This window comes from Mastigoproctus giganteus, chromosome 1 (genome assembly GCF_048544385.1).
Source record: "Mastigoproctus giganteus isolate SK-2022 chromosome 1, ASM4854438v1, whole genome shotgun sequence".
NCBI classification, from domain to species: domain Eukaryota; kingdom Metazoa; phylum Arthropoda; class Arachnida; order Uropygi; family Thelyphonidae; genus Mastigoproctus; species Mastigoproctus giganteus.
The window spans coordinates 274226072-274244275 of record NC_143575.1 but is presented as its reverse complement, the minus strand read 5'-3'; the positions used below and the strand labels follow the sequence as shown (position 1 = coordinate 274244275).

Sequence of the window (18204 nt, the reverse complement as noted above, 5' to 3'; positions counted from 1 at the left end):
TCGAGAGGCAACCAGAGAAAGTAATACTCTTGATCTGGTTATCAGCAGTGATCATTCGTGTATTAGGAATTTGCAGATAAAGGAACCACGAGGTGGCAGTGATCACAGTGTACTGATGTGGGATTTACTTAAAGATTTAATTACCATCAGGGGTAAAGAAAAGTGTTTTTGCTTCCGTAAAGGTGAGTACAGTGGTCTCCGACAGTTTTTAAATTCTGTACAGTAGGATAAACTGACGATGTTACCAACAGTAAATTCTAAGTGGGAAGCATTCAAGGAATTAATCGTGGAAGCTACTAAAAGTTTCATACCTATTAAGAAATATTGTTCAAGGTTTAGGCCTAAATGGTTATCTAATGAACTAATGAGACTCGTAATAGAGAAGAAAAATGCATGGGATGCATATAAATTATCAAGCGACTCAGAAGCCTATGGCAGATATAAGCTAGTCTGTAATCAGGTGACAAAGGAGGTTAGGCAGGCGAAGGCAGATTACGAGAAATCCTTGGCAAAAGATGCTAAGAAAAACAGCAAGGATTTCTTTACTTATATAAATTCTAAAAGGAAGGGGATGAATCTGATTTGTCCACTTGACATCGATGGTTCGACTGTTCATGATCCTGCTCAGATAGCAAACAAACTGAATGAGTATTTTGCATTTACATTCACACATGAGGAATTATTAAGGTTTGAAAATGGCAGAAGGTTATCAAATTGTAGCAGGATACTTAATGATTTTGTAATAACTGAAGGCAAAGTGGAGGAGAAATTGTTGAAGTTAAACATAAGAAAAGCACCTGGGGTGGATGGGATCTATCCAGTTATATTAAAGGAGGCGGCAAAGCAACTAAGCAAACCCTTAGCCATAATTATGAGAGCGTCCTTGGACTCAGGGGAGGTTCCCACTGACTGGAGATGTGCCAATGTATCCCCAATTCACAAAGGGGGATCGAAGGGTGAGACCAGTTAGTTTAACTTCTGTTCCGGGTAAAATAATGGAGTCAATGGTTAAAGATGCATTGCAGGATCATCTAGACAAGACTGCAGCAATAATTCAGACACAGCATGGGTTTGTTAAGGGAAAGTCTTGTCTGACAAATTTGATAGGATATTATGATGTGGTTACAAAGGAACTGGATGCAAAAAATAATTTTGATATCATATATTTGGATTTCAGGAAAGCTTTTGACACTGTTGCGCATGGAAGACTATTGTACAAATTGGAGCAGAATGGTATTAAGGGTAAGTTGCTACAATGGATAAAAGGATGGTTAAGTGGGAGAAGACAGAGGGTGGTAATCAATAGGTGCTGCTCTTCTTGGACTAATGTTATTAGTGGAGTCCCACAGGGTTCGGTGTTAGTGTGCTACTGCAACAGGATCTAGATAATTTGGGCAGATGGGCTAAGAAGTGGCAACTGAAGTTTAACCTTGACAAATGCAAAGTACTGCATATGGGTAGAAGTAACCCCAGAGAAACGTACCAACTGTGTGGTACTACACTTAAGATGGTAGAAAATGAAAAAGACCTGGGAGTAATTGTGCAGTCAGATATGAAGTTTTCTGAGCAATGCAGACAGGCTGCCAGGGCAGGTCATGGGGTTTTGTCAATGATATATAGGAATTTTGCTAGCAGGGAAAAGGAGGTGATTATCCCTCTGTATAAGGCAATGGTCAGGCTACGCCTTGAGTACTGCGTACAGGTCTGGAGGCCTCATTTTAGGAAGGATGTAGATTTACTTGAGCGTGTACAGAGAAGGGCAACAAGATTGGTGAGGGGAATGAAGGGATCCTCTTACCAAGAGAGGCTTAAGTTCTGTAAATTGCAGTGGCTGGAGACTAGGCACCTGCGCGGTGATCTGATCGAGGTATATAAGGCATTGAATGGGTTGAGCATGCTGAATTCTGATGGGATCCTTCCACTTGTTCAGATTACGAACCTAAGGGGGCATAAATTCAAATTAAGAAAAGACAGATGTAGATTAGATGTGCAGAAATTTGCCTTTAGCCAGCGGGTGGTTAATTGCTGGAACAAACTTCCATCTGTCGTTGTGGAAGTTGATCGGTTGAATAAATTTAAGGAGGAACTGGACAGGCATTTGTAGGGAATGGTGTGTTTTTTTTTTTTTTTTTTTTTTGGCTGATGCTGCATAAGCTCATACACTTGCTTTCTTGCATCAAATGCCACTGCTGCTACTACTACTACAGTATAGCATAGGAATTTATTTGATTTCAACTTCTGCATTGATAATTCCCCCCCCTCTTCCCCTAGCAGCCTTATAGCAATGTGCTCAAAATTGTCTCTTCAGCACTGTTATATGTAACAACAAAGATATTCTATACTAGATGAATGTTGTATAATATATTTTTGCATCATTGCAAATTTAGAACTTCCTTTGGTTGATGGGGATATGCCAAAGTTGCCATTTTGTGGATTAGGTATTTCTAAGTCAAGGTAGCACATAGAATATGGTTTTCCTTCTAGTATTTCTGTATGTAAAAACTCAGAATCTCTGATGCCAAGGCAGTATGCAGCAAAATTTTGCTTGATATGCAGTGTTCACTGTTTTTACAAAAATTACCTTCCATTTATCATAGTTTTAATGCTCTGTGTAACAAAAATAAAATAAATTATGAATCCAGAGCACGCAGGCGTGTTTTATTATGTACGAAAATTACCTTCCCATAAAGCTTTTGTCTTTGGCATGCAGCAATTGTGTAAATAACCTTAGCCCATCTTCTTCCCTGTTTAGCAGGTTACTCCAAGAAAGGTTTCATGACTTTGTCATCTTGGAATTATTAAGCCATGTTTGATAATCATTATATTTTTACCTGTGTGTTTCTATTAATGAAAAGAAAGGGTAAATTTTAAATATATCCTACCATTTTCAAAGCACTTGAATAGCAGTATGAATGCTGGAAAGGGAAATTTAAAGAAAAGTATAAATATACAAATATTATTTAGTATATTTAGACATTTATCAAAATAATTTTTCTCTAATTTTTCTTGATTTAGAAAAAATTAAGAAATATTAAAATTAAATTTTTCTTTCTATTAATAGAATGTTTATTCTCTGTTTGATCATTTCAGTTTGATGGTAGAAAATATTGTGAACACGACTTTCATGTTCTGTTTGCACCTTGTTGTGGAAAATGTGGAGAATTTGTCATTGGTCGAGTCATTAAAGCAATGAACAACAACTGGCATCCTAACTGTTTTCGGTGTGAACTTTGTCAAATTCCATTAGCAGACCAAGGTTTTATCAAGAATTCTGGGAGGTATGTTGGTTAATTTTTTATTTATTTTAGCTTTTCTTCTCCTAGTAAGCAGTTTGTTGATTGAATAAAATTATTCAGTCAAGAAACTGCTTTCTTGACTGAATAAAGACAAAATAAGTTTGAATAGGTTTCATTACTTTTACAATCAATAAACATTCTTCTCATAATTTCTGTTTTATTTATTTTTAGAGCATTATGTCATGATTGCAATGCTAAAGAAAAAGCAGCAGGTAGTGGAAAATATATTTGTTTCAAATGCCAGTAAGTATTTTTAGTGTGTGTGTGTGTGTGTGTTAAATAGAATAGTGAATATAGAAATAAGAAAGGAGAAAAAAAAAATAGAAAAATGAATGTAGAAAAATGGGGAGTACTCTAGTGTAATCTAAGGCAGCAAATGCTAAACCTAAGCAGAACAGGCACAATAAACAGTGAGAAAGATAAAGAAAGTAAGAGAGACAGAGTGAAAATAACTAATAAAATATGCATAATAAAAATACATAATTACATAAAAAATTTGTGAAATGAGCATGTTTCTATACAACTTACAAAATTGGCCTCTTATCAAGTCCTGGAATTGCAAGCAAAACGGTAACATTGTGTCTTCATTACCAATGTAAACAACAAGCCAATGAGTAAAAAGCATAAACAGAAATGAAAATGAGAATAAAATTTAGTTACCAATATAATGGAAGATCTAAAATAGAAATTACTAGAATTAAAAGGCGTTTATTTATTTTTTTTTAATTTTTTTTTTAGAAAATGGCTTGTGAAATTGACAGTTGACACACAGCAAAGAACACAAAATTAAAATTGGAAATAATAATAACTGAAATTTCTAGCAACATATAACATTTTAACCTAATACTAGTTAAATGACATGTTATGTTGATATAAAATTGGAAATAATAATTGAAATTTCTAGAGATATATATATATATATATATATATTTAGCCTAATGACAAATGAAGCAATCAAATATGAAAGTAAAAGCCTGTGGGGGAGGTGGAGAAGAGAGAGAGAGACAGCAGTGTTAAGTATCTATGCTACAGTAAGGAGTCAAAAAATAAATGGAAGTAATAACTGAAATTTTATCAGAAAATACATATAACAATGAGAGTTAAACAACAATATTACAAATATGGATTTAAGGCAGAAGCTACGCAATTAAAAAGCATTAATGATGGAGTGAAAGGGTGCAAAGCAAAGTGGAAGAAACTGCCTAAGTGAGTAAATACAGATGAGGAGTACAACATATACAGGAAAGGCAGACAGGACAGGAGAGATGGAAGGGTTAGTTAAGAAGAATATTAAATGCAAGGCAGTGCATCCAGTCGACATGGGTGACGAGTGCAATGTTGAGTCAGTTTGGTGTGACATAAACACTGGGAAAAAATGAGAGTAGGAATTTTATATAGGCTGTGATGAGTATACCAAACAGCTATACAGAGAAATACAGTGGGCCAGCAAATCAGAATGTCTCATGGCTTATTTTAACTTTCCAGATGTTGACTGGAATTTGTGGGTTGGTCACTCACAGACTAGCAAGACTTTTGTGGATTTCTTGGATGACTGTTTCTACAGCAGCATGTTAGAGAGGCAACAAGAGAAAGCAACACTCATAATCTGGTTATCAGCAGTGATCCTTCATGCATTAAGAATCTGCAGGTAAAAGACCCACTGGGTAGCAGCAATCACAGTGTACTGATTGGAATTTAATTAAAGACATAACTACTCTCAAAGGGAAAGGCTTTTGCTTTCATAAGGATGACTACAGTGGTCTCGGGCAGTTTTTAAATTGTGTGCAGTGGAACCAACTGATGATGTTACCAACACCAAATTCTAAATGGGAAGTATTCAGGGAAGTAATCAAAGAAGCTACTAGGCTTTTCATACAAACAAAGAAATACTTTTCAAGGCTTAGACCTAAATGGATGTCAGATGAACTATTGAGACACATGAAGAAAAGTGTATGGGATGTATATAAATTATCAGGTGATATGGTAGATATAAATTAGTCTGTAATCAAGTCATAAAGGAGGTTAGGCAGGCTAAGGCAAATTTAGAGAAGTCTCTGGCAAAGCATGCAAAGAAAAACAGCAAAGACTTCTATTCTTATATTAATGGTAGAAGAAAGGGGTTGAATCACATTGTGCTACTCAATGTCTGTGAGTTAACTGTTGATGACCCTGCTCAGGTTGCTGATTAATAAATTGAATCCTTAATGAAATTATTCTTTAAGGAAGGAGATGCCAGCAGTTTATCAAACTCTAACCAGGAGCTAAATGACTTTGTGATAACTGAGAAGAAAGTGGAGGAGAAATTGTTGAAGATGGACATAAAAAAACAAAATAAAAAAGGCACTTCAGGTTGATAGAATCTATCCAATTATATTAAGGGAGACAGCAAAGGAGGTAAGGAAACCTTTAGCCATAATTATGAGAGTATCCTTGGATTCAGGGGAGGACCATATGAACTGGAGATGTGCAAATGTCTTCCCAGTTCATAAAGGGGAGGGATCAAAAGGTTACATGAGTAATTTCAGACCTGTTAGCTTAATGTCTGTTCCAGGGAAAATAATGCAATCACTGGTTAAAGAAGTAATGCAGGACCATCTAGACAGGCATGCAATTATACTGCAATGACAGCATGGATTTGTTAAAAGTTGGTTTTGTGCAACTAATCTGATAGGTTACTATGATGCAATGACCAAGAAATTGGATGCAAAAAATAATTTTTACGTCATATACTAGGATTTCTGGAAGGCTTCTGATATTTTGCACATAGGACTAATATACAAACTGGAGCAATTGTGTCATTAAAGGCAAGTTATTGCTATGAATAAAGGGGTGGTTAAGTAGAAGTAGACAGAGAGTAGTTATTAATGGGCACAGCTCATTGTGGACCAATGTTATTAGTGGAGTTCCCCAGATATCAGTGCTGGATGCATTGTTATTTTCAATATTTATCAGTGATATTGATGAAGGTATATCAGGCTTAGCATCTAAGTTTGTAGATGACACAAAGGTTGGCAGGTTGGTTAACAACAGTTATCAGGATGAGCTACTGCAGCAAGGTCTATGAAAATTGATTTGATGGGCTGAGAAATGGCAGTTGAAGTTTAACATTTACAAATACAAAGTACTGCACATGGGTAGCAGTAACCCCAGAGCAATTTATCACACTGAGGGTAGTGGAGAATGAAAAAGACATGGGGGTAATTGTGCAGTCAGATATGAAATTCTCTGAGCAGAGTGGATGGAAAGCCTTGAATGGATTGAGTAAGCTGAATGCTATTGGCAGCCGTCCACTTACACACATGAGGGACATAAATTCAAGTTGATGAAGGATGGCTTCAGGATAGATGGGCAGAAGTTTACCTTCAGCCAGTGGGTGGTTGATTGTTGTTGTGGAAGTGGATGGGTTGAATAAATTCTTAGAGGGTATGGATGGGTGAACTATGTATTGTTTGTTTTTTGGCTGATGCTATATAAGCTTGCTTTCTTGCATCATTTGCCGTTACTATTACTACTGCTAAATTTATGTCCCCTCATTTATGTAGTCTGAGCAAGATTAAGAATGCCGTCAGTATTAATTTTATAGCATTCTTTGCATTTCTTGCATCATTTGTTATTACTAATATGTACACAGTGTTTAAATGAAGCTAATTCATTGTAGATACATGAAAATAAATTTTAAATTTAGCTAAAAATAATGTAAAAAAAGCAGAAATCATATGTAGGAACTAAAAGTAACAGCATCATAATGCAGAGTTTTTTTTTTTTTTTTCCCTTTTCTTTGTTAATCTGTCAAAGTATTTCAGATATATGGATCATGAACAATAGCATGTGCTCTTCAGTTTCTTAGTTTTCAGTTTTAATTTAAAATTACAGGGATGCCTCACTTAATGACAGAGTTAGGTTCCTCAAAAATATGTCATTAGTTGAACTGTTAAGTGAATGGTGGTTTTGTAAAAATTTTCAATAAACAGAATTTTCATTTTAAATATTCTGTATGCATGTTTTTATAAATTTACAAAAAAATTTGCCTTTCTGATTAAATGTTATAAAAATAGCTGGTATCTCCAGTATTTAACAGTATTATATATTTTTTTTTTTACAGTGCCATTATTGATGAAGGTGTATTAAAATTTAGAGGGGAACCTTATCATCCTTATCACTTTAATTGTACTGCTTGTGGGTATGTATATTTTCATAGCATTATTTTTTTTCCTTTGTTAGAGATAAGTTATTATCATTACAACTTATTAATGTGAATATTTTAGATATATTTCTGAAGGTATAACCTACTATTTTTAATCCTGTTAGGGTAATTTATGATGACTTTTTATTATTATTATTTTCCAGTGTGGAACTGAATGCGGATGCAAGAGAAGTCAAAGGAGAGCTTTACTGTTTACGTTGCCATGACAAAATGGGAATCCCCATTTGTGGTGCATGCCGCCGTCCTATTGAGGAACGAGTGGTTACGGCTCTGGGAAAACAGTGGCATGTAGAGGTATTTGCATTTTTGATTAAACATAGATATGTAAATAATTTTCATAGTTTTTAAATATTATAAAACTGGGGAGGAAAATATCCACTGGCTCAACTGTCATTTTGGCCTGAATAAAAAGTTCTCATGATAGCATTACTGCTAAATCAGAAAGATTATACAAGGAAACAAAGTATAATTACTAAAAGATATTACTTGAGAGTTTTCCAAATATTTTAAATGAGGAGACACTTAACCCATGCATTGATAACAATTTTAGTTTTATCAAAGGTACAAAGCCCTTGACCTGGTGCTCTCAGTTTACTAAAAATTTATGGACTACCTCTCAGGTCCTGTGCAGAATCCATTGGTCTGTTCATTATTAGTAAACTAACATAGCATGGTTGGAGGTGTTCAAACTCTAAGGTATATACAAGAATTGTCCATTCCTTTATGCGGGTTGAGATGTCCAAACTCTATGCTGTTTCACTGAACACCATCAGCCCTTCGCTCCAAGAAGGGTTTGATAGAGAACCCAAAATGTAGCATATAATGTTTTAATAAATTGAGAAGTACTGTCAAGTGTTTTATACCTCCTAGTTTGTTTCAATAAACTAAAATTTATACTGAAATAAACCTTTCAATTACTGATGAAACATAAGAAATAAAACTTGTTAAAATATAGTGAAAAATAAAGTAGAGTATAACAGAAACTTTAAAGAATAGAAGCTAAAACATAAATAGAAATAAAAATATACAGAAATATACTAAATGCGATGAAAACAAAATTTGCACCAAGAAACTTTCAGGGTGATGTGTAACTTTATCAACATTGAAGTTGAAGACAAGTAATAACACATACCGTCATTATATTGCAGAACCAGAGAACATGTGACACATGCACTACAACATGCCAATGCAGATTATGAACAAAGACTAAGAAAGACAAAGTGAAAAAAAAAAAGACAGGAAGAAAAAGAAAGGTGGGATGACATTATCTGTCAGGTTCTGTGGAAGTAGGATGACGTACATTTTGTTATGTTTTAATTTCACCATTACTCATGGTGAAAATAACATTGTAAATACCATCTCCGTAATAAGGTATATCCAGATTCCACAACTGTGATTAATGTTGGAATCTTCACAGCTTTATGGAGTGCCTCCAACCAGAAGCAATGATGAGAATTATGTGTTTGATCTAAAATTTCAACATTGGTTACAATTAATGTACTACTCGCATAGTAATGTTTGATGACAATGGAAATTGGCCTGACAAATAGTCCCCTTATATGATACAAAGCCTATGATCTAGGTGCAGGCGAAGTTTTTACGGCTGAGGAACATAGAGAAGTTTTTTCTGTTTTATTAACTTAAATTGGCTTGAATTTGGCATATTAACTTATTTTCTAGAGTAGCTCTATATTCCTAGTTACAGTACTTAGTTTAAATTTTAACATAGATAGAGATTTTGTAGGTTATTACTTATTATCGGTAAGGGTATCCAATCCACGTGTTTTACAAATTTTGCAGAGCCGGCGAACCGGACGTTTTTTAGCTATAGTTAGCCGCTTTATTGACCAATTGTTATATTAAATTATTTTCTGTAGGTAGCTTATAGACCTAGACAAGATCCTTGATTTATTCTGAATTGAGACAGCGAGATTTTGTAAGTTAATTAATATTAAGTGTCTGTAGATTTCCGCTCGTAACTTGCCGCCATTGTAATACGATACAACGTTATATCCCGAACTAGATAGCGTTAGCTTAGTATAGTATAGTATATAATATTATCAATCAGTCAGTAATTTATTAATCTTGTTGAACTTTATTGTCAATTAAATTGTACTTTAATTAAATACATTAACGGCAGATTTTACGAACGTAACATAATTAATACATAACTTGATACGGAACTTATTTAAAGAAACTCAAAGATAATACTTGACGCTTAAAAAATATATATAATGTTACAGCTGCGTTGCGATACAAGTTTAGGTTATAATTTTGTACTGAAATTGAAATTTTATTGAAAGTGAATCGGAATCGTGACTAAGACCAGCAAAGCAAAAGGCTCAAGCTAAATGGAGTGCTGTGGCTCAGGGGAGAACTGAGGGGGGGGGGGGCAGTTGCCCTCTGAATCACAGCCTTTTAAAATGCACTACTTGCATGATCTTTGTGGAGGAATTAGGTACGAAACATGATATTGCCAAGGAGGATGTCTTTGCATGCACGCAGTGTGAGGAAATGAGGCGACAACTCAGCGTTGTTATGGGCCTATATGAGAGCTTGAAGGACAGGGTGGATGCCCTCGAAGGATCTAAATTGAGGGGCTCATCAAGCTCTCAGCTGACCACATCAACGCCAGAGCTTGCACTTGATCATCACGCAACACAGCGGCAACCCCCAAGGCAGAATGCGCTGGTCCCACAGGAACTAGTAGTTGTTGGTGACTCTATTGTCAGGGAAACGGGGAACATGCTGTGTAAAAAGGATAGGTGGAACAGGACCAGGGTATGTCTTCCAGGGGCAAAAGTTGATGACGTTGTAGAGCAGATATCATCTTTTAATGGCACAAAGGGTGATATTGTTGTACACATTGGCACTAATGATATTAAGAGTAGGAGACCGGCAGAATTATTTAACAAGTACAGGTCACTGTTGAAAAAAAGCGGTGAATTAGGGTTGAATTTGAAAGTGTCTGCAATTCTGCCCAGACACGATAGGAGGGAGTGTAGGATGAGAGCCTTGTTGATCAATTCAGCCCTGGAAAGATTATGCAAGGCTCAAGGGGTAGAATTTTTTTCAGCCTGGTCTGTACATGTTAACAGGAGAGACTGCTTCTACAGGGATGGGATACACTTAAATAGAAAGGATGCAAGAATATTTGCTGATGCTATCGAGGCAGTGTTAGGTGGGTTGGAAAACTGCTAGCTTGGGGGGATACAAGGACTAATAGATTAAGAGTAGCCACAGGCAGAGGTGAAAGTGATTCTTGCACTGCTTCTATTGGAATGAGTAGCAGCCTGGAAAACAAGATGCAGGGTATTTCAGAGACTGCTGGGAGTCATTAGCATTAGTAGAGGCATATGATGCAAGAAAGCAAGCTTATGCAGCATCAACCAAAAAAAAAAAAAAAAAAGACTTCCACTTCATTCCTCTGTTTGTTCGAAATACCTGTCTAGCTGAGCCTTAGGCTATCAACCTCCACAATAAGGGATGGAAGTCTCTTCCACCAACTACCCGCTGGCTAAAGGCAAATTTCCGCACATCTATCCTACATCTGTCTTTCCTCAATTTGAATTTATGCCCTCTCAGGTGATTATTCTGAGCAAGAGGAAAAATCCCATCAGCATTGAGCATGCTCAAGCCATTCAAGCCTTTATACACCTCTATCAGATCACCTCGCAGGTGCCTAGTCTCCAGACATTGTAATTTGCAAAACTTAAGCCTTTCTTCGTAAGAGCAACCCTTTGTTCCATTCACTAATCTTGTTTCCCTTCTCTGTACTCGTTCAAGCACCTCTACATCCATCTTGAAATGAGGCCTCCAGACCTGTATACAGTATTAGCATTTAGCTTTGTGAATTGGTTTCACATTTGCACAACTCCAGTTTATGGGTCCCTCCCCTGAGTCCAAGGAAGCTCTCATAATTATGGCTAAGGGTTTGCTTACTTCCTTTGCTGCCTCCTTTAATATAAATGGATAGATCCCATCCACCCCAGGTGTCTTTCTTGTGTTTATCTTCAACAATCTCTCCTCCACTTTACTCTCAGTTATTACAAGATTATCTAGCTTACTGCCAGAGTTTACTTCACCTCTGGCATTCCCCTCACTGAATAACTCCTCATGTGTGAATGTCGATGCAAAATATTCATTTAGTTTGTTAGCTCCCTGAGCAGGATCATCAACAGTTGAACCATCGATATCAAGTGGACCAATCTGATTCATCCCCTTCCTTCTAGAGTTTTCATAAGTAAAGAATTCTTTGCTGTTTTTCTTTGAATCCCTTGCCAAAGATTTCTCGTAAACTGCCTTCGCCTGCCTAACCTCCTTTCTAACTTGGTTACAGACCAGCTTATATCTATCATAGGCTTCTGTGTCACGTGTTAGTTTATGTGTATCCCATGCATTTTTTTCCTCTGCCATGTGTCTCATTAGTTCATCTGCCATCCATTTAGGTCTAAACCTTGAACAATATTTCGTAGTTGGTATGTAAAGCCTAGTAGCTTTCAAGATAAGTTCTTTGAATGCTTCCCATTTTGAATTTGCTGTTGGTAACATCATCAGTTGGTTCCACTGTATAGAATTTAAATACTGTCTCAGACCATCGTAGTCGCCTTTACGAAACCAGTAACCCTTCCCTTTACGTCTGATGGTTGTTACCTCTTTGAGTAAATCCCAGTTCAGCACACTGTGATCACTGCTATCTAGTGGTTCCTTTATCTGCAGATTCTTAATGCATGAAGAATCACTACTGATAATCAAATCAAGTATATTACTCCCTCTAGTCGCCTCCTGAACATGCTGATGTATAAAACAATCATCCAATAAATCCACAAAAGCCCGGCTAGTGTGTGAGCGACCAACCCACAAATTCCAGTCAATATCTGGGAAATTAAAAGCCCCCATTATAAGACTCTCTGATTTACTGGCCCACTCTATCTCCCTGTACATCTTATTATACTCATCAGAGTCACCACGCCTATAGCACACTCCTACTCTCAATTTTGATCTCCCAATGATTATGTCACACCAAACTGACTCGACACTGCATTGTCCGGCAATGTCGACTGGCTTCACTTCCTTGGATTTTACGTGTTTCTTAACTAATAGCATAACCCCTACTCCCTTCCTATCCTGTCTATCCTTTCTGTAGACTCCCCAAATTCCAGTTCTGCATTCCTTATATCTGTGTGACACCACGTCTCTGATATCCCAACAATATCCGCCTTTGATGCTTTGAGCAATACTTCAAATTCGTCAAATTTATTTACTAAACGCCTAGCATTGGTGTACACGCAAGTATACATGCACCTGTTCCTATTCTTAGCTACCCTAACACAACCCATGTGTTTACTTGTACCGCAATGACTCCCAGCAGTCTCTGAAACATCCTGCATCTTGTTTTCCAGGCTTCTGCTCATTCCAATAGAAGCAGTGCAAGAATCACTTTCACCTCTGCCAGTGGCTACTGTTAATCTATAAGTCCTTGTATCCCCCCAAGCTAGCAGTTTTCCAACCCACCTAACACTGCTTCGATAGCATCAGCAAATATTCTTGCACCCTCTCTATTTAAGTGTATCCCATCCCTGTAGAATCAGTCTCTCCTGTTAACAAGTATAGACCAGGCAGAAAAAAATTCTAGCCCTTGAACCTTGCACAATTTTTCCAGGGCTGAATTGACCGACAAGGCTCTCATCATATACTCCCTCCTATCGTGTCTGGGCAGAATTGCAGACACTTTCAAATTCAACCCTAATTCACGGCTTTTTTTTTTTTTTTCAACAGCGACCTGTATTTGTTAAGTAATTCTGCCGGTCTCCTACTCTTAATATCATTAGTGCCAACGTGTACAACTATATCACCTTTCGTGCCCTTAAAAGATGATATCTGCTCTACAACGTCATCAACCTTTGCCCCTGGAAGACATATCCTGATCCTGTTCCACCTATCCTTTTTACACAGCATGTTCCCCGTTTCCCTGACAATAGTCACCAACAACTACTAGTTCCTGTGGAACCAGCGCATTCTGCCTTGGGGGTTGTCGCTGTGTTGCGTGATGACCAAGTGCAAGCTCTGGTGTTGATGTGGGCAGCTGAGAGCTTGATGGCCCCTCAGATTAGATCCTTCGAGGGCATCCACTCTGTCCTTCAAGCTCTCATATAGGCCCATAACAACGCTGAGTTGTTGCCTGATTGCTTACACTGCTTGCATCGCGCGCACACAAAGATATCCCCCATGGCAATATCATGTCCCGTACCCGATTGCTCCACAAAGATCATGCAAGCAGTGCATTTTAAAAGGCTGTGATTCAGAGGGCAACTGCCCCCTCAGTTCTCTGAGCCACAGCACTCCCATTAGCTTAAGCCTTTTGCTTTGCTGCTCTTGTCTGAGTCATGATTTTGATTTAATTTTAATAAAATTTCAATTTCAGTACAAAAGTATTACCCTAAACTTGTATCCCAACAGAGTTATAACGCTATATATATTTTTCAGTATCAAGTATTTCCTACGAGTTCCATTTATATAATTTCCGTATCAAGTTATGTATTAATTAATTATGTTACGTTTGTAATCTAAGTCGTTATATGTATTTAGTTAAAAGCACAATTTAATTGACAATATTATATTATGTACTATACTATACTTACTAACACTATCTAGTTCGTATATAACATATCATATAACAAAGGCGGCAAGTTACGAACAGTAAATCTATGGACACTTAAGTATTAATTAATTTCCAAATCTTGCTGTCTCAATTCAGAATAAACTAAGGATCCTGACTAGGTCTATAAACTACTTATAGAAAATAATTTGATGTAACAATTGGTCAATAAAGCGGCTAAATATGGCTAAAAAAATCTCTCATTCAGCGGAGCTGCAACTTGTAACACGTGGATTTGATACCCTTACCGATACTTTTATGCAATTACAAGACCGAGTAAAGAATAAATACACCAGATTAATCAGAAAATCACAAAATAATGCTATACTACTAAATTTAAATCAAAAGTTTTAGAAAAACAATAATTTCAAATCAATAAATAAGAAAATCCACTTAGCGGCTTTGAACACGTCTGGCTCCCACTAGCCTCGTCAGCAGACGTGGTACAACGTGTGTTGTGTTAGGGTAGCTAAGAATAGGAACAATTGCATGTACACCAATGCTAGGAGTTTGGTAAATGAATTTGAGGTATTGCTCAGAACATCAAAGGCAGATATTGTTGGGATATCAGAGAAGTGGTGTCAAACAGATATAAGGAATGCAGAACTGGAATTTGGGGAGTACAATGTGTACAGGAAGAATAGACAGGATAGGAAGGGAGGAGGGGTTATAGTATTAGTTTAGAAACACATAAAATCCAAGGAAGTGAAGCCAGTCAACATCGCTGGACAGTGCAGTGTGGAGTCAGTTTGTTGTGACATAAGCATTGGGAGATGATTGAGGGTAGTAGTGTGTTATAGGCCTAGCACAATTTTTTTTTTTTTTTTTTGACTAATGCTGCATAAGCTTGCTTTCTTGCATCATATACCTCTACTAATGCTAATGCTAATCTGTCTCATTGATATAAAACCACAAATTTTTAGCTTTGCACAAGCTAGTGTATTAAACTGCATGGTAAAACATTTTAAAATTTTTGTTCCAAGTTTGAATCTAAAATCATAGAAATAATTAACATTTTAAATCTTTATTTGTATGATTTTAGTGTGTGGTATTTCTTGAAGCTTTCAAAATCCTAGTTTTGACATTTTCAAAACTTGCAATCCTAGTTTATAGCATGTCTCAAAATACCAGAATATTTCCCTTCTTCCACTTCTAACACTTGTACCACTACATACTGCCCAGTCTTTCTTATTAGGATTTTTATCTTTCATCCCAAAATGGGAATGGATTCACTCTGTCTTCTGTATCTGAACTCAATAACCTTTTTCTAAAAAGAACGTTCAGACGTCTGCTAGCTAAACAAGCAACTTGTTTTGGTTCTGCTCTTGCCTTCAAGTTGTCGTCAATTGAGACTTCTAAGAGCCAGAAAAAACTTTCTCCACTGTTCTATTGATGTTCAACTGAAAGAATAACTCTCTGTAGCATCCATATTTCTTACATATTCACACATAGTGGCTAATTCCTCCCCACCCCACTTTTACTTTTCCTGTTGTTACTTCAGTTTCAGTATTGTAGAAAGCTTGTCTTTCTACAATACCGATAAGATCACACTTTGAATTGTAAATCTAATTTAGTTTTAATTTGTGCTCTTAAGATTGAAAGTTATTAAATCAGAAGATTACTTTTAATGGATTTATAATAAAATAGTATATTTTTCAATGTTGTTTATGTGCAGATTGATAAAATATACTGTTCATGGGATGGAAAGTAATAATTCTTCCTCCTTTATGCATGTTTGTCTCCATAGCCTGCATGTTTCCAGAATTTTGAAATTGTGTTCTCAATCTCTCTTTCCCTCCCTTCCTTTCAGTTCTCTCTTTCTTCTCTCTCTGTCTCTTAACTCTATATATACAGGGTGTTTCAGTTAAACGTTTCAGAACTTCTAAGAGGGGTAGGGTACATCCTGACAACTCGAAATCATATAGCAATGTGGGGTCGGAAATGCTTTCCTGAAGCAGTGTTGTACACAGAAGCACCATAAAGAAAAGAGACCGTAAGTGAGAAATCGTTTTAATAATACATGAAAAGAAGCAAAAGGTACATGGATTAAAGTAAGTGTTCGAAGTTTCTTCCACGGGCTACAATTCACGCCTCACATCTCCGACGCATGGACATCCGAACATTCTGGAATACTCCAGGCAAATTTCGAATTTCTTGAACAAGAACGCCAAGTTAGTAGGATGGATGATTACACGAACGCAGAGTTAGCCGATATGCATTTGGCGTACGGGGCTGCAAATTGTAGTGGGCCAGCCACACAGCGTTTGTACGCGGAACGATATCCGACGAGGCGTATTCCCAGTTATAATTTCTTTGCTAGACTGCACCAGAGGTTAGCTGAGAGAGGTTCATTTGAAAGAGCTGACAGGGACAGGGTAAGAACAGCACGGACTCCAGCCGTCGAACAGAATGTGCTGCAGCATGTACAGGGGAATCCAAGAACGAGTACACGAAGTCTAGCAAACGCAGTCGGGGTTTCCCATTGCAGCGTCTGGAGGATTCTCCTAGAACAAGACATGCATCCATTTCACGTGCAGCGTGTCCAGACACAGCAACCGGAGGATTATGCACCTCGTATTGCTTTCGCACAGTGGTACCTTGGAAAATGTGTTACAAATCCCCTTTTTCCTGCTGAAGTGTTGTTTTCCGATGAGGCATCCTTCACAAGGGAAGGCATTTTCAACACGCATAACGACCATATCTGGGCGGTCGAGAACCCGCATGCAATACGACGTCGTGCAGCACAGATTCGATTTTCGGTCAATGTATGGGCCGGTATTATGGGAGATCACCTCATCGGACCTTACCTGTTACCGTGTCGTCTAACCGGACCTATCTACTTGATCTTTCTGCAGCAAGTATTGCCACAACTTTTGAGAGATGAACAGATTTCTGCATTGACGCAACAGACAATGTGGTTCCAACACGATGGAGCCCCTGCCCATTATAGCGGAGATGTTCGTAACTACCTGGATGTCACATTTGGTCAACAGTGGATCGGACGTGGTGGTCCCGTGCATTGGCCTGCTCGGTCACCCGACCTATCATGTCTTGATTTTTATTTCTGGGGTCATATGAAATCGCTAGTTTATGACATCCCTGTTGACAATGCTGAGGAGCTGGTTGCAAGAATCGCAGTAGCTGCCGAAGAAATTCAAAATTCGCCTGGAGTATTCCAGAATGTTCGGATGTCCATGCGTCGGAGATGTGAGGCGTGCATTGTAGCCCGTGGAAGAAACTTCGAACACTTACTTTAATCCATGTACCTTTTGCTTCTTTTCATGTATTATTAAAACGATTTCTCACTTACGGTCTCTTTTCTTTATGGTGCTTCTGTGTACAACACCGCTTCAGGAAAGCATTTCCGACCCCACATTGCTATATGATTTCGAGTTGTCAGGATGTACCCTACCCCTCTTAGAAGTTCTGAAACTTTTAACTGAAACACCCTGTATATATTTCTCCCCCCCCTGTATAATACAGTTTATTTTATTACCAATCAGTATCTTGTTTTGTATAGTTCTTTATTTTTATTTTTTTATTTAGTTATTGACTGATTTTATAGCTATCCAGTTATGTACTGTAATACTTATGATTTTTTTCAGCATTTTGTTTGTGCCAAATGTGAGAAGCCATTTCTTGGACATCGCCATTATGAAAAGAAAGGTCTTGCTTATTGTGAGATTCATTATCATCAACTGTTTGGAAATTTGTGCTTTGTTTGCAACAGTGTCATTGGAGGAGATGGTAAGAGAATCATTTCTCATTCTAGAAATAAGAGATTTTACAAGGAAATTTAATTCTACTATGATAATGTCTAATTCAAAATTTAGTGTCATTTAAAAGTATGTAGAGTCCCCCATAGGAGCAGGAGTTCAGTAACATATGCTCTTTGAGTAGACTGGGATTCAAGCCTCCAACTGCTAAATACGGTTGATCTGCCAACCCGCACTGGACCAGCATGGCAGATTATGGTCCATTTCCCTCAACATGACTTGTTGAGGAGGCTTCCATCCTGCAGTGGATTGATAATGGCTGCAGTTTAC

At 37.3% G+C, this 18204-nt stretch overlaps 1 protein-coding gene across 5 annotated transcripts in view; it reads left to right on the top strand.

The window, feature by feature from the left end:
- stck (LIM zinc finger domain containing stck) overlaps positions 1–18204 on the top strand; it is a 144709-nt gene that overhangs the window by 115013 nt on the left and 11492 nt on the right. For all 5 annotated transcript variants that reach the window (XM_090386567.1, XM_090386558.1, XM_090386572.1 and 2 more), the window contains exons 4-8: positions 3091–3278; positions 3468–3539; positions 7399–7476; positions 7644–7794; positions 17764–17905. In XM_090386567.1, the coding sequence (XP_090242693.1) occupies positions 3091–3278; positions 3468–3539; positions 7399–7476; positions 7644–7794; positions 17764–17905 (631 nt within the window). The remainder of the gene's footprint in view (positions 1–3090; positions 3279–3467; positions 3540–7398; positions 7477–7643; positions 7795–17763; positions 17906–18204) is intronic.